Genomic DNA, 24048 nt, shown 5'->3' on the forward strand with positions numbered 1-24048 from the left:
GTGGCCAAGTAGAAAGGCCCTGGGCTACACACTGGGATTCCAGCAGGCCAGCCCAACTCTGTTGGGACACTCTGTGTGACCTTAGGGGAATGCCACCTAGGACCTCTAGCTCTCTCTGCTGTCCCAGGTGGATGATGGAGATGGTGGTACTTTGGACCATTCCATACCACAGGGAAACTGATTCCGTGCCCTCCCTCCCCCTCTGCTGTTCCCTAGGCTCTGGGGTGGTGGGTAGGTGGAATAGTGCCCCTAGATGCCACCCCTACCTCCCCACATTGGACCTGCTTTTCGGTGCTCTGGGAACCCAGCAGGCAGGTTCTGAGGCTGCCCCACCCTGCAGGGTGCTGCCACCTGCCTGGTTTCTGTCGCAAACCTCTCATCCCTGAAGCCCTGAAACTGGGCTGGGCATCGTGGGTGAGGCATGTCCCTGGAGCCCACTGGAGAGGCCGGATGAGCCGGGGACAGGTCTGGCACGGTGCCTTCCACTTGGGCCAAACCATGGCTGAGACTAGTGGGCAGCCCTTATGGTTGACACAAGCTGGCTATAGTCACAGCTGGAGATGGCCCTCTTCATCCTGGGCCACCATCTGCATTGGAGCAGGCTTCAGGCTTGGGCGCTGGGTCCAGACCTGGGCACAATGCCTCTTCTGTTGCTCTCCAGTGGCATGACTTGGCAGGGACCTCGGTTCTCCAGCCTTGGCCTCCGCCTGAAAGTTCTACCAGTATCGATACCACCTGCCTTGAGGTTGAGTTAAGGATTTGGGGGTTGCTGATTCAGGAAAGATGCTTGACACAGGTGTGGCAAGCCCTCCCTCCAGGCTCAGGGAGGGCCATGGGAAGGCAAAGAAGAAACTCCTTAGCGTGGCATTCGAGGCTCTTGGGGATATACCCTTCTAAGTCCATCCTCTGAGAAGCCCCGCACTCCTTTCCTCATTCTCAGCTCAGCAAGCTCCTTCTCTCACTTTCCCCATCTGCACATGGGCCCAGCAGCCCATAGCCTGGCTCCCCAAGGCTTCACAGAACTTCCGGCCACCCTGGGGCCTCCCTAGTTCTTCTCTAGCCCTTACTATCTGCATGGGAAGTAGCGTGATTCTTAACGTTGTCAGTTTGGAAAATCAGAGATTAGTGTTCAGGCTGCTGGTCCTGGGGCGGGGCTGGGCTGGGATCCCTCAACTTCTAACCCTCCTGGTTTAGAGAAGCCTTGGAAAAGAGGCACTTATGGGACATGGCTTCTCCTTGCCAGGGCAAAGGGCTTCGCCCTCGCAGCTCACAGGGTGAATCTCATAAGCTGACCAGGTGGAGACAGTTGTGCTATTTTGCAGAAGGGGAAAACAGGCTTAGTGCAGGGAAGTGCCTTGGCCAAGGCCACAGGGTGGCAGAGCTGGGGCTTGAACCCTGGGGCTTGAACTCCTGTGTGCCCTGGTGGATCCTGCCCTCACCCTGACCACGGGGCTGTGCCATCTTAGCAACAACTCAAGGGACGTGCGAGGCCAGCAGCCCAGATAGTTCCTGGGGTTGGGGCAGCCCTGATTAGATTGTCATTGAGATTGTAGGTCAGCTGAGCTGAGAAGGACCCACCCACTCATTTAGAGGTGGAAACATTGAGGCCCAGAGAGGATGCAGGTCTCTGTGGGCCCTGTGAGTGTGAAGGTTCTTTGCCAGGTGGAGCTAGTGGAGGCCAGAGACTCCAGACTTCAGTCCTGGCTCTGATCTCCAACAGCAGTGTGCCCTCTGAGCCTCAGTTTCCTCTTCTGTAAAATGCGGATAGCAAGACCTCTTTGCCTGCCTCTTAGGACTGGGCAAGGACCCAGTAAGAGAATGTAAACTGGGGCTTTGCAAACTATTGTGGGGCAGCAGGAGCAGCCATGGAGATGAAGAGGCTTGCGGAACAGGGACTTTGTACGGGTTTTGGCATGAGGCAAAGCTAGCTCCACCAGACAGAGAACCTTCATGCTCACAGGACCCACACTTGTCCATCAGCTGGGCCTCAGTGTTCCCACTCTAAGATGAGTGGGTGGGTCCTTCTCAGCTCCAGCTGACCTAGTCTCTTTCCCCTTCAAGACTTGTGGCTTTGGGTTAGTCACTGAGTCTCCCTGAGCCTCACTTTTCTTATCTCTGAAATGGGACTGGTAATACCTGCCAGGATTAAACGGGGTGTCAAAAATGCAGAAAGTTCTTGGTGGATGGGCACACCTGTTAACTGGGTAATTTGGGTACAGGGTCAGGAGGACTGGCTAGTGATGGGGTCCCTCTGAGTCATCCTAAATATCTAAAAAGGGTCCCAGTCTCTGGAGGGTCAGAGCCATCCTAAGGTTCACAGAGCAGCTGCTTATTCAACCAGGTCAGTGAAAGGCTCGACTCTTGGCTTAAAACAAACCTGTGAGTGCACAGGTGTAAGTTTGGTCCTGGCTCTGCATCCCAGGAAGTGGCCTCTTCAAAGCCACATTGAGATGTGGTGTGGGGACAGAAACCCTGAGGTGGCACAGCATGGCGGTGGCTGGGCACAGATTAGGGCACTCAGCTTTGCTCCCAGAAGTCCCAGCTGCCCTCTTGGGAAAAGGGAGTTGGGACCCCATAGGGGCTTAGGGGTTCACTGTGTGTTTGTTGACTGACAGAGTGAAATGACCTTTCATGAGCTATTTAATTGTCCTGAGCCTCAGTTTTTAATGTCTGTAAAGTGGGGGGATTTTTATTTGTCTATAGTCATTTCTGGGGCCGTTTGAAGAATCTGAGAGTGTGGACCCTGCATGTGGTGAGTTACTGCCTAACCTGGGGGATGTTGCTGGCAGAGGGACACAAAGGGAGGCCACAGATGGCTGTGGGTGCCAGCAAAGGCTGAGAGTTATGCTGGAGAGCCCAGCCAAGGTCACGTGGGAGCCTGGGTTCCTGTGTGTTCTGAGCGCCGACTCAGGTGCACACACACCCGTGCACAGCCCCGCCCGCCCACCCGCTCTACGGCCTGTGCCATTTCCTCCTCCCTGTGGACGCTCCCTTTGTCTGATCTTTGTCTGCTAAAGACCTCCTCATGGTTATTATTGTTGTTAGTTTGTGATTCTTATCCTGGCTGTTTAGAAAAAATCCTTATTGGATTTTTTTGAACTATAAAAGTTATACCTGCTAATAAAAATTTCAAACAGTCTCTTGCTGCTGTTATAAGTAGAGCATTATTATGATTAATAGTGATGTTTATGGAGGCCCTGCACTGAGCTCTCCATATCCTGCAGAGGGTGGTGCTGGGTTCTGTTAGATCCATTTCACAGATGAGGACTGAGGTGCTGAGAGAACTAGGCAGCTTGTGGGGCTCGGTGTCTGGCAGAGCTGGGAGTCCGGCTGGCCCTGGGCTCCTCACCAGGAGCTGGAGGCAGCTCTGCCACCCCACCAACCCCCTGCCCAGCCCCCACCTTCTCATCCAGCAGCACCTGGGCTGCGTCCATGTGGGGAGGGAGGAGGATAAGAGAATGTGGAAGGCAGTGGGCAGACCCGCAGAGCCCCGGCCCAGCATCCATGTAGCTCGCAGCCATGGGATGATTGCTACGCCTTGCTGGGGCCTCTGGGTGCCATGAGCCCAGAGCCGGCCCTGTCCCTGCTGATGGGCCCATGGCCTGTGGCTCTCTGTCCTTTGAGGGGGAGGGACATTCTGTGGAACCCTGTGCACAGTTGGTTGAGCCCGGAACCCTGATTGCCTCAGTCTGGCTATGTGAGCCCAGGGAAGCCCCTCACCCTCCCTCTTTGGCCCAGATTCCTCTACAGGGTGGTGGGCCTTGGCTTTAGAGGCCCTGCCTGACAACTGCCCCAAATTCATGGCATGTGGTGTCTCCAGACACTGTGGGAGGAAACAGGAAGAGCTGGTGTGGGCAGGTACAGAGGAGAGAGGGGTGCCTGTGGGCCTGGGACCACCCACAGACACCCAGGCAGGGGTGCTGCTGTGGGAATCCTGCTGACAACTCCCTGGAGAGGCTGCTACAGGGGAGCAGGAGGGGAACCTTGAGGTGTTGAGCCGTGTTTGCAGGGTGGGGGCTGCCCTGGGTTGTGGTCCCTGGGCTCAGCAGACAGGGGCTCGGCCAGGCCTTCCAGTTGAGGCTTTCCCCAGGGTGGCAGTATCCACCCAGATCCTCTTCCAGCAGGGTCTGGCCAGAGGCTCCCTGTGACCCTATTCTCAGATTCTCCCCTGCCGGCCCTTTCTCCAGCCTGACACTCTCCAAGTGCTACTGTCATTTTGGGTCCCTCTGGCCCCCACACCTTGGCCCCCAGCGGACCCCTGTGTTTCTGGAAACTTTCTTTGTACCGAGCACATGGTGCTTCCTCTCAATCTGATTTAGGACATCTTTCAAGAATGTGCTTGGGGCTACCTCTGCCAAGAAGCCATCAGCCTTCCCCTTCTGCCGCCCTCCTGGGCTGGCCGAAGCACTAATACTGAGCAGAGCTGCTCCCTGGTGCTGCCTGAGCGCTGTCCTTTCAGTCCTTAACCCCTTGCAGAGTGCTATTGTCCCCTGTCCACCCCTTGCCTGCTCCTGTGGTATCCTGATGCTACCCTATGGCTGTCCTTGTTCTGGCTCAGTGACTATCTGGTGACTCTCCCTCCGCTTGCTCAGCACCTACTTGAACGGGGCCTGGCGCTGGGGACCCAGTGGAGAGGAAAAGGGGTCCCCTCCCTGTTTGCCACCCTCTGACAAGTGCCAGAATCCTTCCTGCCAACCCACGTGGCTCCCGTGCTCAGGGACCCCGTGCTCGCCTGCTTCTCACCTCCTCGGGGCTTCCTGAGGCTTCACCTCCAGCCCACAGCCCTGCTTGCCTCGGTGGAGCCTGCCCAGGCCTGCTCGGGGCTTGGCTTTGCCCCTCCTGTCTCCTCTCCAGCCCAGCCTAGGGGTCCTTCCAAGCCCAGCTGGGAGCAAGTGGCTGTGGGCCAGGCAGACCTGGGCAGGTCCCTCCTGGGCCTGGCTCCCTGAGGGTCAGGGTGGCAGATTCCAGCCATTTGGGAAATGATGCCGTGGACATACCAGGGCCAGTCGGGGCCCCCTGAGTTGTGGTCCATCGTGTACTCAGTAGCCTGGGATTGGGACAAAACCCGACTGAGAACCCTGGGTCCACAAGCCTCCTCATCGCCAAGACTCAACAGGAGTACCAGCTCCTGTGGGTTTTCATGAAGATTCTTTGGGATCGTGCACATAAAACTTGAGTGACCATGGGGTTTCCGTTCCCTAAGAGTGATGGTGGTGACAGCTGATTGTCCGCAGGTGCCACTGCCAGCTTCCATCCTCTTCTCTGTATTCCGAATCGTGGCCCTGTCTTCCCCACATCCCCCCTCTGCTTCACCATTTCTCAAAATGATTCCCACGGTCTCTGAGAGGTTTTGGTTGTTTATGGTTTTTAAAAAATAGGCATTCAAAGCAAATTCCTCATTTGTTCTCCCCATCCTCCCCCCAATTGGAATCTGGACAGACATGACCTCATTCCAGGAAAGGGGCACCTAAGCAGGACAGGGTCTGTGGAGTGGGGTGGTGGGCTGAGTTGCCTCTGGAGGCTGTGCCCCTGCCACCGTCACTGAGGTGGGCTTAGGGGTGTGGGCAGACATCGGGGGGCTCAGGTTGGACTGAGACCCTGGCCGTTAGCTGTGGGACACGCGAGGTGGCATGCGCTCTCAGTCCTCTGTAATTGGCTACCACTGTAATTGGGCTCCAGGACTACAGCTCAGCTCCATCACCCACTAGCTGTGTGACTGTATGCTAGTGACTTAACCTCTCTAGGGCTCCCCTGTAAAGTGGGGATAACATGGGTTCTACCTCACAGAGCTATTGAGAGGAGGAAATGGAATACCATCCCAGCCAGATACCCTCAGTCCCCGAAGAATGGCTGCAGGAGGGGCAGGGTCCTGTCAGTCCCTTGTCCTTTGAGAAAGATCAGGTCTTTGTAATCTGCACTCCAGATGGACAGGTGACAGGGTCTGTTCATCATTGAGTCTAGCCCTCTCGGTGTGCTGGGGGAAACTGAGGCCAAAAGAAGGGAGCTGCACAGTGCACAAACCTCAGGTCAGGGCCTGAGCTACAGCTTCTTGAGACCAGGAAGCCTCTCCCCTCATCACGGGTCACACCCCTCTCTGGGCCACAGTTTCTTTATCTGTGCATAGGGAGGCCCGGGCAGCATCCACGGAGCCTGATGGTGCTGGGCTGGTCTTGAGGCCCCAGGCCTCATGTTCCCTATTCAGAAACCATTCAGCAGCAGAGAGAAGCACATGGCCAGTGAAGGCAAAAAGGTTAACTTGGTAGATGAATTAATTTTAGACGTTTATTTTTTATTATGAAATGAATCATGATTGTAAAATCATTCAAGGCTATAAAAGGGAATAGAGCAGAAAACAAAGGTCGCTGCGAGCTCCCCACCCCACACCTGGAGGGCCTGCCCCCTGGCCCTGCATGCTGCCTTCCAGACTTCTCTAAGTGTCTGGGCGGAAATCATCTGTGCGCACTAACAGGAAGAGTTTTTTTAATGATAGTCAGCAGGTGATTCGGTAAGGTGCTTTCCTTACTTAGCAGAGCTGGGCCCCTTCCTTCCACGTTCTTACTCCCCTGAGTGAACCGCCGACCATTTCCCAGAGACGCACACTTAGCTGTCTCCTGTCACCGCCTCAGTGTGTGATGCCTCCGGATTCTCCCACAGGTCGTCCTATGAGGTAGATCCTAGAGGTGGGAAGGCGGCATCAAAGGATGCAGCACCCTCAACCTTGTGCTCACAGCCACCAGCCACCCTCTGGAAGGCTGCCCCCACCCACAGCGCCCCAGCTCTGTGTGACAATCCTGTTTCTGCACATCCTTGCTGGTCTGGCAGGAAAACATGAAGTCTTGGTTCAGTTGCATTTGCCTGGTTCTCTGTCTGAGACTCACTCTGCCTTCGCCCTTTGCCACGGGGCTTGATCATTGCGGGGAACCGGGGACTCCAGCCAGAGGCTCTAGCATCCAGGAGTGAGGACCCTGCACAGATGATTCTGTGGGCAGGATTTGGGGCTTTGCCGACGCCCTGCCCGGGGAGGCCTCTGTGCATTGTGTCCACGAGGACCTCACACTGTCCTTCCTTTGCAGAGAGAACCGGGAAGATCCTGAGGGAGTTTCTTCGCTACTATGAGGACCAGTATGGCGTGGCGCTCTTCAACAGCATGCGTCACGAGATCGAGGGCACGGGGCTGCCCCAGGCCCAGCTGCTGTGGCGCAAGGTGAGAGGTGCTGAGGGTTGGGGCAGGCTCTGCCACCCTCTCACTGCGTGACCCCTGGGCAAGCGCCTCCACTTCTCTGGGCTTCAGTTTCCTGTTGCTGCCATGGTGGGTAACCCGGGTCAGATTGTCAAGGCCCCTTGATTCGCTGAGGGTCCCCCCCTCCAGCTCAACACCTTCACCATCAGGGTGGGGGGCTCTGAGGCCTTGACAGCCTTGAGTTCGAGGCAAGCTCCTCCACTAGTCTCAGTTTACTCATCTGCCAAACAGGATGAGAACACCTCTTCCACAGGGTGCTAGTGCCTGGAGTAGGGGAGGTGCTGTCACTGGCCTTGTCATAATCCTGCTGTTCATAGTAGGATTATGTCCCAGGGTGACTGGAAGCTGCCTGGCTTCAGCCCAAGGGCCAGTGTGGACCAGAGGAGGCAAACAAAGCCTTCTAGGAAGGGACCCTGTGATTGACTTGGCATGTGACCAGGGAGAGAGGAGCGGTGTAGAGGAGGGAGATCCAGGTGTGGCATGTACGGGGAGAGCACTTACGGGGAGAGGCCAGGTCTTGCTCTGAGCACTTACGGGGAGAGGCCAGGTCTTGCTCCTCTGGGGATGGTGTAGCAGCCCATGTGCCAGCCCAGGGAATTCCTGTTTGAGGGCACCATATGGTCCAGGGCTGGGGTCATTCCCTTTCAGCGACTTCACTCTCTGCCCCCTGGATGGCCTGACAGGTAGCAGAGGGAGGGCTGATGAGGTCTGGTCCTGGTTCTGCCATGGCCAAGTGGTGGCCCTGCTAGTGGCTGCAGTGCAGAGCATCCCATCCCTGGCTTTCCCTCTGGGGAGTCTGTCTGGTTGAGCCAATCCCCCCAGAAGTGGGGTGCAAGCCAGATTTTGCACAGGACCCCAGTGCCAGGTCATTAGTGGCCAAATTTCTGTGATTGGTGGGCTGCAAAGTTACTCTCGCTCTCCTGGTTGCCCTCCTTACCCAGTCCCTCTGGTTGCCTGTGTCATCCCTGCGCAGCCTCTGGGACGCTGGGGCAGCAGTAGAGAGGAGGGACAGAGCCCTCTCTCTAAGTCCTTTGCTCAGCCAGACGCCGTGCCTGCCCTCTTGAGCCCCAGGGGTCTGGTTGGAAAGAACTCAGAGGACCTGGGTTCAAATTGACCAGTCCCCTAGGCTCAGTCAGGTAAGGAGACCTTACCACCTCCACAGAGCCTTGGCATGGGTTCAATGAGAGAATATGTGGCGTGTGGCAAGGTGGAGCAGATGGGACTACTAAGGGGGTTTGAATCCTGACTTGCTGGGCAACCTCAGAAACATGGTGTCCCTTTGCTGAGCTTCAGAGAGGCTTTCAGAGATGTCAGAGCAGCTTTGCAGGGGAGGGCAGGGATTTCATGGGGCTCTAAAGACCAGACCCCTCAGGAAGGGGACAGGTGTGGGCAGAATGAGGCATGGCCGGGGGACCAAGAGAGTCGCCAGAGCGATGAGAAGCCAGGTGGTGCCCCAAACTGGTAGGTTTGGGTTTGTTTCACTCCCCTTCCCCAAAACAAATGACTGAAAATGTGCTTAGTTACCGTGAGGCCAAGTGGGTAGCTCTCTCCAGAGCTGGCAGTCACTTGACTGGCATTGGGGATCTGTTCCCCTTTGGTGTTTTCTCAGCTGGGGGAACAGCTGGGGGTTAGCTCTGGCCGTGGGAGAGCTGTTTACAGGCTGGATGGGGCCGTAGACTTCCTGAAGGGGCATGATTATTAACTGTGCCAGGCCCGGTGCTGGGGCCACCCTGCCCTCGCAGGCCCTGAGCTGCTCAGGGAGACGGACAGTCAACAGCTGTTTACATAATACAATAGGAGCCTGAGATGATAAGGTGACACAGTGGAGGCCTGTGACCCTCCTCTGGGTGGGCCCATGAAGGGTTCCTGGAAGAAGGGCCATCTCAGCTGAGGACCTGACAGTTAAGGAAGAAGTGGCTGGGGGAGTGTCAGACCGAGGGAATGGCATGTACACAGTCCGAGAGCTGAGCTTTTAAATATTTGTCCAGGATGGGTGGCAGGTTCAAACCCGGCCCCGGCTGAACTGCAACCAAAAAAAAAAAAAAGGGTGGCGCCTGTGGCTCAAGGAGTAGGGCGCCGGTCCCACATGCCAGAGGTGGCAGGTTCAAACCCAGTCCCGGCCAAAAACCAAAAAAAAATATTTGTCCAGGATGGTGGAGGCAGGACAAGAGCCAGCCTCCAGATTGCCAGCCAAGGCCCCTTCCTGCCATGCCCCGCAGCCTGCCCAGGTAGAGAGGTCAGGATTGTGTGTTGTAGCCTCTCAGACCATCACATGTCCCTTTGCTTTTGGACCCAGGAAGGGCTGTCTCTGCCCCTGGTATTGTGGCATTATCTGGACAGCAGAGGGACAGCAGTGTCTGGATGTGGCTTGGCCTGGGTGTCGGGCAGGTGCACACCTGTGTGGTAGTAAAGGAAAGGAGGCTTTGGGACGCAGCCCAGGTGAGCAGGGCCAGAACTGCTCCCCATCTAGAAAGAAATGTCGGTGATCCAAGACAGTGGGGCCCAGCCCACAGGCACTAAGCATTTTGTCTGTGAGACCGCCCTTGAACATTCACAAGTGGGCGGGGGGTATATTGATTGTGGGAAAGGAGAGAGTAGCATGTGAGCAAGAAGAGTAAAATGAAACCCACAAGCCCCGAAAAGCAGGGTTTTTGGTCTCACGTGCTACTCAGGAAACTGACCTTCACAGTGCTAAGTAGTAATAACAGCATTCATCATCATCATCATCATGACAGCAGTGGTTTTTATCAGAATGAATACAATGAAGACAGTGATAATGATAAAATAGTAATAATAAAAGGAGAAATAATACGATTAGTGAAAACAGAAGGTATCCTGTGCCCACTGGGCCCGTCTCTGAGGGGGGCCTGTGATGATGCCCACAGAGGCTCAGAGGTGCTTGTCCAGACCCCCGCAGTGGTGGCGGTGGCTTGAGGCTGGGCCCTGGTTGTCTGACCCCTGGAGGTGTGTGCTTTCTGATTGCACCATTGGAGAGTTTTGCAGAGTCTGAAATATTTTGCCTGGGCTGTTGAGTTCCATTTCATTTCCTGCAGGCCTTCCAACTGAAACACAACACTGCCATTCGAAAGTCTTAAAAATAAAACCCAAACTCTTAGTCAGCCACCCATTGTGAGCTGCCTTGGGATCCAGGGGCAGATGCGTGGTGGTGGTGGGGGGGGGCTGCTGAGTCCGCCTGGGATTCGAGCCTGCTTCTCCACAGCCTTCCTCAGAACCGGCCCTGTCCTTGAGCCCCCATCCCTAGGTCTGTCCCTCAGCCCCGGGACTCCTAAGTGGGGCAGAGGAAGCAAACTGAAGAGGCCAGTGGTGGTGGGGGCTTGCTAGGGTGTTAGAGCTCTGTCTGCTTTTTCTCTCTAGAAAAGACAGTGATTTGAGAGTTGGGATTAGGAGGTCTAAATATAGGCCACTGAATGTGGACGGCTGAGGGCAGCTTTGTGTATTGGGCAAAGCCCACTGTGCATGGGGTGGAGGGGGTGGCCAGGGGAACCATTCTCTTTTCCTGTGAATATTTTTATCTTGGTAGGAAGCAGTCTGCAGGTCCTATTGTTTCAGCACAATGGGCTCTCCTTTTCTAAGAGTGGTTTGTGTTTCCCCTTGAAGAGCAGCAGGGAGGGTGCTGGGGCGAGGGGACTTTGGGAGGGGGACAGAGGGTCGGATGAGACAGGGCTGGGGCTGTAGAGCACGAAAGCCAGGAAGGTGTAGACACAGATTTATTACATACTCGGCCAGGAGCACTGGCTCATGCCTATAATCCTGGCACTCTGGGAGGCCAAGGTGGGAGGATAGCTTGAGCTCAGGAGTTGGAGACCAGCCCAAGCAAGAGGGAGGCTCTAAAATAGAAAAACTAGCCCAGTGTTGTGGCAGGCACCTGTAAGCCCCAGCTACTTGGAAGGCTGAGGCAGGAGGATCACTTGAACTCAGGAGTTTGAGGTTGCTGTGAGGTAGGCTGAGGCTGGCTCTCTAGCCCTGGCCACAGAGACTCTGTCTTAAAAAAAAAAAAGAAGGCTCGGCATCTGTAGCTCAAGTGACTAAAGTGCCAGTCACATACACCAGAGCTGGTGGGTTCGAATCCAGCCTGGGCCTGCCAAACAATGACAACTACAACCAAAAAATAGCTGGGTGTTGTGGCAGGCACCTGTAGTCCCAGCTACTTGGGAGGCTGAGGCAAGAGAATTGCTTAAGCCCAGGAGTTGGAGGTTGTTGTGAGCTGTGACGCCATGGCACTCCACCAAGGGTGACAAAGTAAGACTCTGTCTCAAAAAAAAAGAGAGAGAGAAAAAGAATTTGTTGAGAAGCAGAGAGGAACACTGGGCTCCCCTGATTTTCTCCCATCCAGGACTAAGCCTTTTCCATTGTAGCTTCTCCCTTCCAGAAGCTTCCTGGTGCTTGCCTGCTCAGAAAGTGCTTGCACCTGGATGGGTGCTTGCCTGCTCAGAAAGTGCTTGCACCTGGATGGGTGCTTGCCTGCTCAGAAAGTGCTTGCACCAGAGCTTCAGATTGGCCAGCTCCTCCCCCTGGTATAAGGGGTAGGGACCTATCCCCAATTCAGTCATTCCATGATGCTGGCAGACCATCGCATAAACGCTGAGTACTCCTGACAGTGGCCACGGCAGCCCCTGTGTATTGTGCACCTACTGCCTGTCAGGTGCTGTGCTGGGTCCCCATTTTACAGATGAGTAAACTGAGGCTCAGACAGTGCCAAAACATGCCCAAAGTCACACCGTGAGTCAGGGAGGGCCTGGGCTTTGTAGAAAGGTCTGGGCGTTTCTGCAGCCCACGCAGGTCACAGCCTGCCAGGTTATAGGTCAGACATCAAACACTCAGACTGAGGCCCTCACCAGCCCCACCCAGACTCAGGGGCGTCCATCTTGTCAGCTGTCAGAGCTGGGGTGGCTTTCTGGAGCCACCTTGTTCTTAAAGCCTAGAGTCCAGGAGACACTTGCCCAGACACCGGGGCTCCTGCAGTCCTGGCCTGTGGGTGTGTCCCCTGTGGCTGGACCAATTGCCTGTGCTGACGCTGTGGCAGCTGGGGGTGGATGGGGGATGCAGCCTGATCCCCACACCCATCCTGCAATGTTGGGAGACCCTGGTTATGGTGGAGCCCTGAATCAGAGCCTGGCCTGGGTCTTCTCATCTGCCAATTGGGTGGGGTGCAGGCTGGCCTCAGAGGCTCTGGGAGGGCTCAGTGAGAATGTGCTCAGTTAGGGGTGACCACACAGGCTTTGCTGGCTGGGTTGTCGCCTTCTTGGGGGACCCTATTCCTCCCTCCCGGGCAGCAAGGAAGGCCAGGCCTCACTCCCTATCCCTGCCGTCTGCAGGTTCCACTGGATGAACGTGTCATCTTTTCAGGGAACCTCTTTCAGTACCAGGAGGACAGCAAGAAGTGGAGGAACCGCTTCAGCCTTGTGCCCCACAACTATGGGCTGGTGCTGTATGACAACAAAGTGGTAAGGCCCCCACATCCCCCTCGGCCCCACCACAAACACCCCCAATTCCTAAACTCTAGGCTCCAGATCTTACCCTCTGCCTGCCATCCAGTGTCTCCCTGCACTGTTCCCAGGGCCAGAGCATAATTCAGCCCCTCCTTACCTCTTCAACCCCGCCTGCTCCCTGGGGCTCCTGCTACCCTGGGCTCCTTCTCTGAGTAGCAGTTCACTCTTATCTCTGGGGAGCACCCCTGACTCTCTCTACCTCACAATCAGCTGTCATAGTTCTTCCTGTCCTGATCGCTGTCAGAGTCTTCCAGTCCCTCTATCTCTAGGGCCCTGTGCCGCCCCTCCTCCTTCCTGGTGGGGTTTCCTGCCATCCTGGCTCTGACAGCCAGGGTGAGCTGCTGAGAATGCAGTCCAGCCATTCCCTGCCCTAGGCTGCCCCCTGACCTGCTGTGGGTGTCACTGGTTGTGCCTTATCTTTGCTTTGGGCCCTTGGGGAAGAAGCTCCAGCTGGTTGAGCCACTGACCTGATTTCTTCCACCAAACATCTCTGCAGAGCAGCCAAAAAGGCCTGCTCCCTCTGATTTGAGTCAGATCAATGTTAGAGCAACAGAAAGTCTGGAGCAGCCTCATGCCTAGAGGAGTAGCATCAGAATCACCTGGCAGTTGGTCTTGTTAAAACAATCACTGGGTGGGTCAGTCTTGTTAAAACAATCGCTGGGCCTACCCTCAAGAGTTTGATTCAGGGTTGGGGCAAGGCCAAGAATTTGCATTTCTAACAAGTTGTAGGATGATATTGAAGATCAGGAACCACATTTTGCAAATTATTACCAGAGGTGCTGAGCACCTGTCAGGAGTGTGTTAAATAGTGACACCTAGTGGCAGAGAGCTGTCTGGCAGCCCTGCTGTATGAGCTATTACATGAACGCTGCTTCCCCCACCCCCAGCTGATGTAAGAAAGCTGTTTCCAGACCTAATTTTCCCCAAAGGACGTTTGTGTAACTCTCAGAACCTAGGAGTTAGTGGGCAGTCCAGGGTAATGGTCAAAGACCATGGACTCTGGAAGCAGATATCTCTGGTTGATGTTCACATCCATGTCCTAAGCCTGCTTCTTCCCAGCTGTATGAATTTGTGGCTAATCTACCTCTTTGGATTGTGAGAATTCTGTGAAGTGAGTGCCCTTAGCACAAGCTTGATATGTAATCAACATTCAACTAGTGGAGCTGCTGGTAACAGAGGTAATAGTAGCAGTAGTGATGATAATGGTAACCACAGCAGCAAAGCTTACTGGTTCCTGGTTGTGTCCCAGGGACTGTGGATTATCTCACTCAGTCCTCATACAGATCAGTGAGGCAGAAACTGTTATTACCCTGGTTTTCTCGGTAAGGAACTCTAGCATAGGAGGCAGCTTGTCTTCAGTATCACACAGACACTACCTAGTGGAGCCAGAAATTGAGACTAGAGTCTGGGTCTAGGTTGCACCATGCTGTCGCTGGTCACTATCACAGTCCGACTCTTCTTCCCTCTAGTCCTCTTTTGACTCTCCTTCCTGCCCCTCCCCGCACTCCATTGTGGGAAGGCAACACTGAATTGGGCCCTGGGTCTACAATTGGAGATGGGATCTGGGCTTGGCCACACACTTAACCCTTGGGGACTATCTCTCTTGCCCCTTTCAGGCCTGTGAGAGGCAAGTTCCACCGCGAGCCATCATCAATAGCGCAGGCTACAAAATCCTCACCTCCCTGGACCAGTACCTGGAACTTGTTGGCAACTCCTTACCAGGTAAAGGACCGTCCACCCCAGTCCAAGATGCCCTGTGTAGGTCTCAGGAGTTGGCCAGGGGAGGGGTGGCCCTTATCCCCTTGTTCCAGGCCCTGTGTTTGCAGAGAGACCAGCTGAGCATGGTACCTGCAGAGCTCTTGGCAGGTACCCAGCCCAACCTGAGTCCTCAAAGGGAAGGCCTCATGGGCTTGAGGGGACCTTGCTCAAGACCACACAGAGGTTGGGGCTGGACCAATGTGGGCCCTCATCCAAGCACTACTAGTTCCTGCGCCTTCTGTACCTCAGCTATGGAATGGGGACCTCGCTCTCTACCCTTCTACCTCCCTGAGTCCCTGAGAACCTCTGGGAGAAGGTGATTGGTGTCCCCATTTGCAAATTGGCAGGTCAGTGCTGCACTTAAGGAGTTTTTCTTCTAGCAGCCTGTTTCTATCTCACCTTGGTCGAGCCTCTACAGAAGCCCTATAGGAAAAATACATGCCTCTCAGATGACCCCTGGCAACCGAGGGGCAGGTCCCCGCTGGGGCATGGCTGAAAAGCCCCTGTGGTGGTCTTGGCTGGAGCCTGCCATGCCTGGATTCCAGCCCTGACTTTGCCTCCATTTTGCTGAGTCTGCTCAGACGTGTCATGCACCTCTCTGACCTGTAGCTGCAAACACGGGCACTCAAAGGAGTGACCTCAGGGTGTCATGCAGATCCTGAGAGGTGCTGTGTGCACTGAGCCCAGTACAGGCCAACCCAGAGCCAGGGCAAGAAGAAGAACTGTTATTGTCATATTATTAACAACAGTGGCAGGGTCACAGCCCAGGACCAGTTATCTCGCTGGATCTTGAGTATCTGTGAGGACAAAATAGAAAGTGAGAGAGAGGGAAATTCCTTTAGATTTATTCTGTTTCCCCCGCTCCACATGCCTCCCTCCCTTTTGGACATTTAAACCACACTTGGCCTCTATAACTAAAATTTGAAGGGAAACTCAAGAAGGCAGTGCTTGGCCTTTGAGCCTGAGGGCTCAGACCCTGGGTCATCTGCGCTTTCCATGCAGAAGGGAACTGGATGAGATGACTTATTGCCAGCCCTAATAAAGGGGTCTACATGGATGCCAGGTTCTGAGGCTCCTTTAGCCAGGCTGAGGAGGGTCCAGCCAGAAAGAAGCCTGCTGCTACCCCATCAGCTTGCTGGTCACCCTAGGACAGGCCAGCCTTCTCTAGGCCTGAGCCTGCCTCTCAGAGCTGGGGCCACGGGAACAGTCTCCTGCCATTCTTTGGCTAGCAGGGGTCCTCAAACTACGGCCTGCGGGCTACATGAGGCAGTGTGATTGTATTTGTTCTTGTTTTGTTTTTTTTTTTTACTTCAAAATAAGGTATGTGCAATGTGCATAGGAATTTGTTCATATATATATATTTTTAACTATAGTCCAGCCCTCCAATGGTCTGAGGGACAGTGAACTGGCCCCTTGTTTAAAAAGTTTGAGGATCCCTGAAGTTGTAACCAAGTATGGCAGCTGCTTAGCACACTGTCTCCACAGGGACCACATCAAAATCGGGCAGTGCCCCCATCCTCAAGTGCCCCACACAGTTCCCGCTCATCCTCTGGCATCCTTATGCGCGTCACTACTATTTCTGCATGATGACGGAAGGCGAGCAGGACAAGTGGCAGGCAGTGCTGCAGGACTGCATCCGTCACTGCAACAATGGTGAGTCGCTGTAGCCCAGGGGTGGTGTCTGGGCTGTGTGCTGAGTGGGGACACCTAGTGGCTGAGTGTGGTGTGGCAGCCCTGCTCTACAAGCTGTTCTACTGTAATTTCCTTTCTGGGGTTGTAAGGAACCTTTGTAATATCACCCTTAATCGGGGATAATTTCACGCATCTTAGGGGGTTCATAAGGATTCACAGATTCCACTTCATACTTGGTAAAGTGTTTTTGTTTTCTTGGAGACAGGGTATTGCTCTGTCACCTAGAGTGCAGTGGTGTCATTATGGCTCACTACTGCAACCTCAAACTCCTGGGCTCAAGTGGTCCTTCTTTCTTAGCCTCCTAACTACCTGAGAATACAGGTGTGTACCACTTCATTTGGCTAACTTTTCTATTTTTACTAGAGATAGAGTCTTGCTCTTGCTTAGGCTGTTGTTGAACTCAATGGAGTGCTCAGAGTACAGGTGTCAGCCACTGCGCTTGGCCTAATTTAAAAGATATATATACATGTATATTTTATTTCTTTCTTTAATTAAATATATATATATATATATATATATATATATGTATCTTATTTCTTTCTTTACCACCAATGTGCCGGGTGATCTGGAAACTTCACTTCCTTCCTCAGGGCCTTATTGTTCTAAATTTGTGTGGTGACCCTTCCAGCTTATTTATTCAATAAACATTTTTAGTGTCTGCTAAAAATTTGGACACCGAGTCTTAAAGATATGTTAAATTGAGGGCATTAGGCTGGGCCTGAATCCCATATGGTAATATTGCCTGCAGAGGCAGTGAGAGATTAAGACACTGCTCCTGCCCTCATGCAGACTGCCGTCTGATGGGAAGACAGATGCTGAACAGATGAGGAGTCATAGCTCTGCCGGGTGGGTGCTGGGTGGGAGCCACCCGCCTGGGAGCCTTGAGAGTGTGTGTGTGTTGTGAGGGTCAATCCCCGCAGGCTCCCTTGAGGGGTGATGTTTCAGCTGAGACCTGATAGAGGAAAGGGCATAGAGAGCAGGAACGTTCCACACAGAGGTAGTGGCCGGATGAAGTGAAGGCCAGGGGCAGGGAGTAGGGACCATGGAATGGAGCTGGATGGGGCCTTGGGGGCAGGTCAAGAAGGGCCTTGCAGGACCCTACAGATTGTGACCAAAAGACTTAGGATTGTCTCCCAGCTGAGGGTGGAACCCTGGGTGTCTTTTTGACCTTGTGGAAGGAACAATTTTGTCCTGGATGCTGAACTCTTTGATCTGGCCTTGGGAAGGCACAGGGAGGTTCTTGAATACCCTCCAACCCCCGTTGGGTGCAGCTCCACATGGTGGTGGAGCTGGAGGGGCAGAGTGAACACTGGCAGCCTCCGGGCCACCACTGCAGGAACTCAGCTCACCTCACCCCTCCTGCTCAACTCCCCAGAGCCACCTCTGCCCTGTCTGGAATCTGCCAGGCAGGAGGAACCAGGTCTTGAGTTAGGCCACCTCTTGCCACCTGGGCTGGGCCCTGCCACCCACAAAGGGTCTCCTGTTCCCAGGTCCCTGGGGGCTGTGGGACTGTGACTGGGTGGAGGCACTCGGGGCTCTGGCTGCCTAGCCTGGATACCCTCCGCCCAACCAGCCTCTGGGTGTCTGAGGCTAATGGCTGACCTGGCCTGGCAGGGTCAGGTAGGGTAAGGGGTGGGCACAGAACAAGGTGGGGAAGAGCCACCATTGGGCTCCCCCTGTGTGCAGGAGAGATGGTGATAAAACTTGAACTTTAGAAATGTGTGGGAAGAGCAAATGGGCCAGCTGCTTGGGCAGAGCTGTTGGTGTGTGCCTGGCATGAGTGAGTGCTCAGCTGGAGGCTTTCGGGGACCCCCTAGAGTCTGGGGTATTGTGGCAGGAGGGAGAGCTCTGGGCCAGGGAAGGAGGGTGTCCCTCAGGGTGAGAGGGTGGGAACAGATGAGGCTGACTTTAGATGGGGGCTTTGCTCTATCCCGAGGACTGTGAGAAAGTTCTCTGCTTCCTCCATCTCAGAGGCTGGACCTGGAATTTGTGGAGCCTGGAATTGCTCACTCCAGAGACTGCCAGGAAATGGGGGGCGGGTGGGGAAGGAGGCCAAACTGGGTGGACGCTGATTGTCCCTGGCCCTCTCGCATCTTGCATTCCTGGGGCAGCTGGAGGTGGCAAGAGGCAGCCAGGGCACTGGCCGCGTGGAGTCCTCGATGTGGGCCTGGGCAGAGGTCAGGGCCCTTCCTGTCTGACCGTGGCCCCTCTGCCTGCTGCCAGGGCTGAGGAATGCAACTTCCTTTCTCAGGAAGGCTCCAGATCTGGCTAGAGTCCCCCGTGCTGGGTTTAAGCTCCAGTCCTGCCTTTCCCTTGCCACATGTCCTTGTAACTTTTCAGTGACTTTGCCTGTCTGAGCGGCCCTAATCTCTTCATCGGGGACAGTGGGGCTGAGAACCCCCTTCCCTCACAGGATCTTGAGGATTAAACAGGCTGATGTGTGTGAAGCCTCAGCCCAGGGCCAGTGTCTTAGTTTCCCTGGGCTGCTGTGACAAAGTGGCACAGGCTGGGGGCGCACACAGTTGATTTTTTCAGCGTCAGCAGGGCTGGTTCTCCTGACGCCTCTCTCCTTGGCTTGTGGACAGCCGTCTTCTCCTCCCTGTGTCCTCACATAGTCATCTCTCCGTGTTTCCATATGGGATTCAGGCCCACCCTAATGCTCCCAATTTAACATTTCTTTATTCGGTGTCCAAATGCAGTCAGTTCTGAGGTACCGTAGCTTAGAACTTCAAGCTATGAATTTGAGGGGGATGCAATTCAGTGCATAAGAGCACATGGGAAGACTCAGGAGAGGTGACCCTCACACTTGTCAAACTGAGGAGCAGGGTGTGCAGAGGGCCCTGTGGTCCAAGGCTGGGTGGTGTTGTCCAGAGCCAGGCCTGGGACATCAGCAGCCGCCCTCCCGCTTCTCTGGCCCTGCCACCTAGAAAGTGGCCCCGCCCTGCAGACCTGACGTGGTATCTGCAGGATGTAAAGTCCCCTCCCTGCCAGAGCATCTGCATGTAACGCGCCGCCTGGATTTTTCAGGCAAAACCCCTCTGGGAGACCCCGCCTATCTGAGAGCCTGGCAGAGGCTTCCCCCATGACAGGTGGGCCAGTCCCTGCCCAGAGACGGCTGCCACCCTGGCTGGAACACCTTGCCCTGTTCCTATCACTCTTGCCTGACTTCGGGGCCTAAAACACAGGGGTCAGACTGTCCTCATACCCCCATCCCAATCCAAGCTGCTGCCACTGCAGGGTTGGGCACTGGGCCTCAGTTTCCCACCTCTGAGCTCCCTCCTGGCTCTGACAGGCAGTGGGTCCCGTGGTCAGCTGGGGAACCCTCCCTCCCCATGCCAGAGAGGGGCTTTTTCTCTGTGGGGGTGACTCAGCCTGTAGTCATCACAGTGGTATCTGCCGTTTCCCCTTCCCTAGGCTCTGGGGACACAGTGGTCAGAGGCATGTGGCCAGGGAGCTCACCGGTTGCCTGGCTCCATGGTGCTTAACCACGTTCTTCCCCCGGTCAGATGCTGTACTTTCCTGCCACATGGCTCCTGCTCCGGGCCTGGAGGTCCACATCTCCATCACTGTCCCACCTGGTCAGCATTTGGCCACTCACAGCACCCACAACAATAATGGTTTTTCTAGTTGTCATCAATAATAAACTCTTCCATTTATTCTTTAATAAAGTTCTAGCATTGATGCCAAGTGCTGACCTGAACACTCAGTGGTGAACAGGACAGATCCAGGCCTGGCCAACCGGCAAGTCAGTTTGTCAGCCACTGATGAGTGCAGCACAGGGTGGGGCTGGGCTGACCTCCCTCTCTTGGACTTCACAGTTCACTATGCCCCTGGAGCTCCCCAGTGGATGTGTGAGGCCGGGCCAGCAGCATTGTTCCTGTTGCTCAAAAGAGGAAACTGAGGCCCTTTTGGGTTCAGTGATCTAGTATAAGGCTCTGTAAACTGTGACCCATGGGTCAAATCCAGTCATTACATGTTTTTATCAATAAAGTCGATTAGAACAGCCTTTGTCTACTGATGGTCTGCGTTGGTGTTTGCGCTGTGATGATGGAGCTGAGTGGTGCAGCAGGGGCTGTCCGGCTGCACAGCTGAGGATATTTGGTGTCTGCCCATTGCAGGCAGTTTGCAGAGCCCTGACCCAGCAGCAAGGCCTGGACCAGGAGTTAAGCAAGGGTCTCTGGGTGCCTCCAGAGCCATGGCCCCTCACTGCCCTCAGGATGCTGGGCTCAGTGGCCTGACCTCCAGTCAGTTTGTCCCTTTACCTGTGAAGCAGGTCAATGACAGCGTCAGGTCTGGGGTGGCTTGGAGGAGTTAAGGGGATAAGGAGGCAGCCGGGTGGGGGGTCGGGTTCTCCGTGTTACTGTTGGTAGTGGGGTCATTATCACTCTACTGCTATGGCCACTACTGTGACCGCTGTAAGGGAGCAGGGGTCACAGCCACTCCTCCTACTGCGTATGAGGAGGATCTGGTCAGTCTGTCAGTTTGTCTTAGAAGAGGCCAATAGGTCATTGTGCTGATCTTCTCTCCTGTCCCTCTCCTGGGCAGGGATCCCTGAGGACTCCAAGGTGGAAGGCCCTGCGTTCACAGACGCCATCCGCATGTACCGCCAGTCAAAGGAGCTGTACGGCACCTGGGAGATGCTATGTGGGAACGAGGTGCAGGTGAGGCCTGGAGTGACCCTAGGACCCCACATAGTAGGAGGGCTGGGTACAGAGACAGGGCTCTGGAGCGCTATGTCTTGGAAGGAGACAAGCTCAGATTTGGACAAGTGGGAGCTGATGCAGGTTAATGTGCTTGTTATTTCTTTTTTTTTTAGACAGAGTCTTACTCTGTTGCCCTGGGTAGAGTGCTGTGCTCTCATAGCTCACAGCAACCTCAAACTCCTGGGCTCCAGCGATCCTCTTTGTCTCAGCCTCCTGAGTAGCTGAGACTACAGGCACCTGCCACAACACCCAGCTAGTTTTTCTATTTTAAGTAGACACGGGGTTTCAGTCTTGCTCAGGCTGGTCTCAAACTCTTGAGCTCCAGCAATCTGCCTGCCTTGGCCTCCCAGAGTGCTAGGATTATAGGCGTGAGCCATTGTGCTTGGCTATTATTTAATCACTTATATAGCACCTATTTAATCACTTACATAGCACCAAAGGTGCTAGGGCAACTATGAACAGTATGGATATAGCTTGCCCCTTAGGGAGCTATCAGTCTAGCACAGTCTTTTACAACCTTTTTTATCTCACAGCAAACCTGAACCTGTAGTTAAACTTCTGCGGCACACTTAAATTATGTTGATCAAAAAAGAGTAAAAAAGAATTTATACTTACTGTGCTTTAAACTTCTTTTGAAAATAATTTAATTGATATTCTTTAAAAGGCACACCTGAGATCCTCTCATGGCACACCGGTTCAAAATCACTGTTCTAGAAGGATAAATAGACATTCAACAAATACACATACTTCCACGTGCAGGCAGAGCCAGGAGCAAGTGTGATACTCCAAGTGGGGGTGGCAGCATATGCAAAGGCCCTGAGGTGGGTCCCTTGAGTCTGAGGGTCCCAAGGACACCAAAGCAGTTGAGTCTGGGGCCTCTGAGGATGACGCACTGTAGAGAGGGCACTGGAGGTGGGCAGCAGAGGGCCAAGCCCTGGGTGGTAGGTTGAGTGGTCAGGTTTGCTGGAATGTGGGAAGAAATGTGCCAGCAGGACAGGCTTCGACCCTCACCTGCCTTGTGCCTCAGATCCTGAGCAACCTGGTGATGGAGGAGCTGGGCCCTGAGCTGAAGGCAGAGCTCGCCCCACGACTGAAGGGAAAACCACAGGAGCGGCAGCGGCAGTGGATCCAGGTGGGTGTGCCTGAGACCCTGGCATGGGGGTGGGAGTCTGCACCCTGCCCGGTGCCCCTCAGCCCTGGTGTTGATACTGATACTGACACCCTGCCTCCAGATCTCAGACGCCGTATACCGCATGGTGTATGAGCAGGCCAAGGCAAACTTCGAGGAGGTACTAGCTAAGCTGCAGCTGGCCCGGCCAGCCATGGAGGCCGTCATCCGCACGGACATGGACCAGATCATCACCTCCAAGGAGCATCTGGCCAGTAAGATCCGAGGTAGGCAGACCACCCTCCAGGCCTGTGTTGTCAGAGGGTCTGACAGCATTCAGACACCATGGGCTCTTCAGGGATCAAGACGAACTTCCTTTTTATTTCTTGATCCAGGTAAATTTTACAGCAATGACTTGATCATTGGTAGTTTTTTTTTTTTTTTTTTTTTTGAGACAGAGCCTCAAGCTGTCGCCCTGGGTAGAGTACTATGGCTTCACAGCTCACAGCAACCTCCAACTCTTGGGCTCAAGCGATTTTCCTGCCTCTGCCTCCCAAGTAGCTGGGACTATAGGTGCCTGCCACAACGCCTGGCTATTTTTTGGTTGTAGCCGTCATTGTTGTTTGGCAGGCCCCGGCTGGATTCAAACCCGCCAGCTCAGGTGTATGTGGCTGACGCCTTAGCTGCTTGAGCCACAGGTGCTGAGCCGATCATTGGTAGTTTTTAAAATCAGAATTAGGCTGGGCGCAGTGGCTCATGCCTGTAATCCTAGCACTCTGGGAGGCTGAGGTGGCTGGATTGCCTAAGCTGACAGGTTCAAGACCAGCCTGAGCCAGAGCAAGACCTTGTCTCTAAAAAAGAAAAAGCTTCATTTTGTGGCAGACACCTGTAGTCCCAGTTACTTGAGAGTCTGAGGCAAGAGAATCACTTGAGCCCAAGAGTTTGAGGTTGCTGTGAGCTATGATGCCAGGGCACTCTACTGAGGGGGACATAGTGAAACTGTCTCAAAAAAATAAATAAATAAAATAAATGAATAAAATAAAATCAGAATCAAGTCTGCACTATTGTTACTTGAAACAAATCCCGTGAGTTACTTTGTGGTTGTTATTTCTTGAAGATCAAATTATTATTATTATTTTTATTTTATTTGTTTTTTGAGAATGAGTCTCACTTTATTGCCCTTGGTGGAGGGCTGTGGCATCTTAGCTCACAGCAACCTCAAACTTCTGAGCTCAGGTGATCCACCTACTTCAGCCTCCCAGAGTGCTAGGATTATAGCTGTGAGCCACCTTGCCTGGCCTTTTATTTTTATTTTAATATTTATTTATTTTTGCAGTTTTTGGCCGGGGCTGGGTTTGAACCTGCCACCTCCGGCATATGGGGCTGGTGCCCTACTCCTTTGAGCCACCGTTGCCGCCCATTATTTTTATTTTTTAAGAGAGAAGGTCTTGCTTTGTCACCCGGCTGGAATACAGTGGTGCAATAATAGCTTAATATATCCTTGAACTTCTAGGTGCAAGTGATCCTCCTGCCTCAGTCTCCTGAGTGGCTAGGACTGCAGGTGCCTGCCACCATGTTTGACTACTTTTAAAATTATTTTTGGGGCCGGGTACGATGGCTCATGCTTGTAATCCTAGCATTCTGGGAAGCTGAGGCGGGTGGATTGCCTGTGCTCTTGTTCTGAGCAAGAGCAAGACCCATCTCTACTAAAAATAGAAAAACTAGCTGGGCATTGTCGTGGGCACCTGTAGTACCAGCTACTCAAGAAGCTGAGGCAAGAGGATTGCTTAAGCCCAAGAGTTTGAGGTTGCTGTGAGCTATGATGACACCAGGGTACTCTACCCAGGTCAATAGAGTGAGACTCTGTCTTTAAGAAAAAAAAGAAAAAAAAAATATATATATATATATGTAGAGAGAGAGAAATGGGGTCTCACTATGTTGTCTAGGTTAGTATCCAACTGTTGGCCTCAAGAGATCCTCCCACCTCTGCCTCCCAAAGTGCTGAGATTATAGGTGTGAGTCACTGTGCTGAGCCAA

At 53.9% G+C, this 24048-nt stretch overlaps 1 protein-coding gene across 1 annotated transcript in view; it reads left to right on the forward strand.

Moving 5' to 3' along the window:
• Positions 1 to 24048, forward strand: part of NIBAN2 (niban apoptosis regulator 2) — a 56249-nt gene that overhangs the window by 25321 nt on the left and 6880 nt on the right. The window contains exons 2-8 of the mRNA XM_053563363.1: positions 7074 to 7204; positions 12577 to 12705; positions 14367 to 14472; positions 15994 to 16161; positions 20746 to 20861; positions 21931 to 22035; positions 22136 to 22298. Coding sequence (XP_053419338.1) covers positions 7074 to 7204; positions 12577 to 12705; positions 14367 to 14472; positions 15994 to 16161; positions 20746 to 20861; positions 21931 to 22035; positions 22136 to 22298 — 918 coding nt within the window. The remainder of the gene's footprint in view (positions 1 to 7073; positions 7205 to 12576; positions 12706 to 14366; positions 14473 to 15993; positions 16162 to 20745; positions 20862 to 21930; positions 22036 to 22135; positions 22299 to 24048) is intronic.

This window comes from Nycticebus coucang, chromosome 2 (genome assembly GCF_027406575.1).
Source record: "Nycticebus coucang isolate mNycCou1 chromosome 2, mNycCou1.pri, whole genome shotgun sequence".
Lineage (NCBI taxonomy): Eukaryota > Metazoa > Chordata > Mammalia > Primates > Lorisidae > Nycticebus > Nycticebus coucang.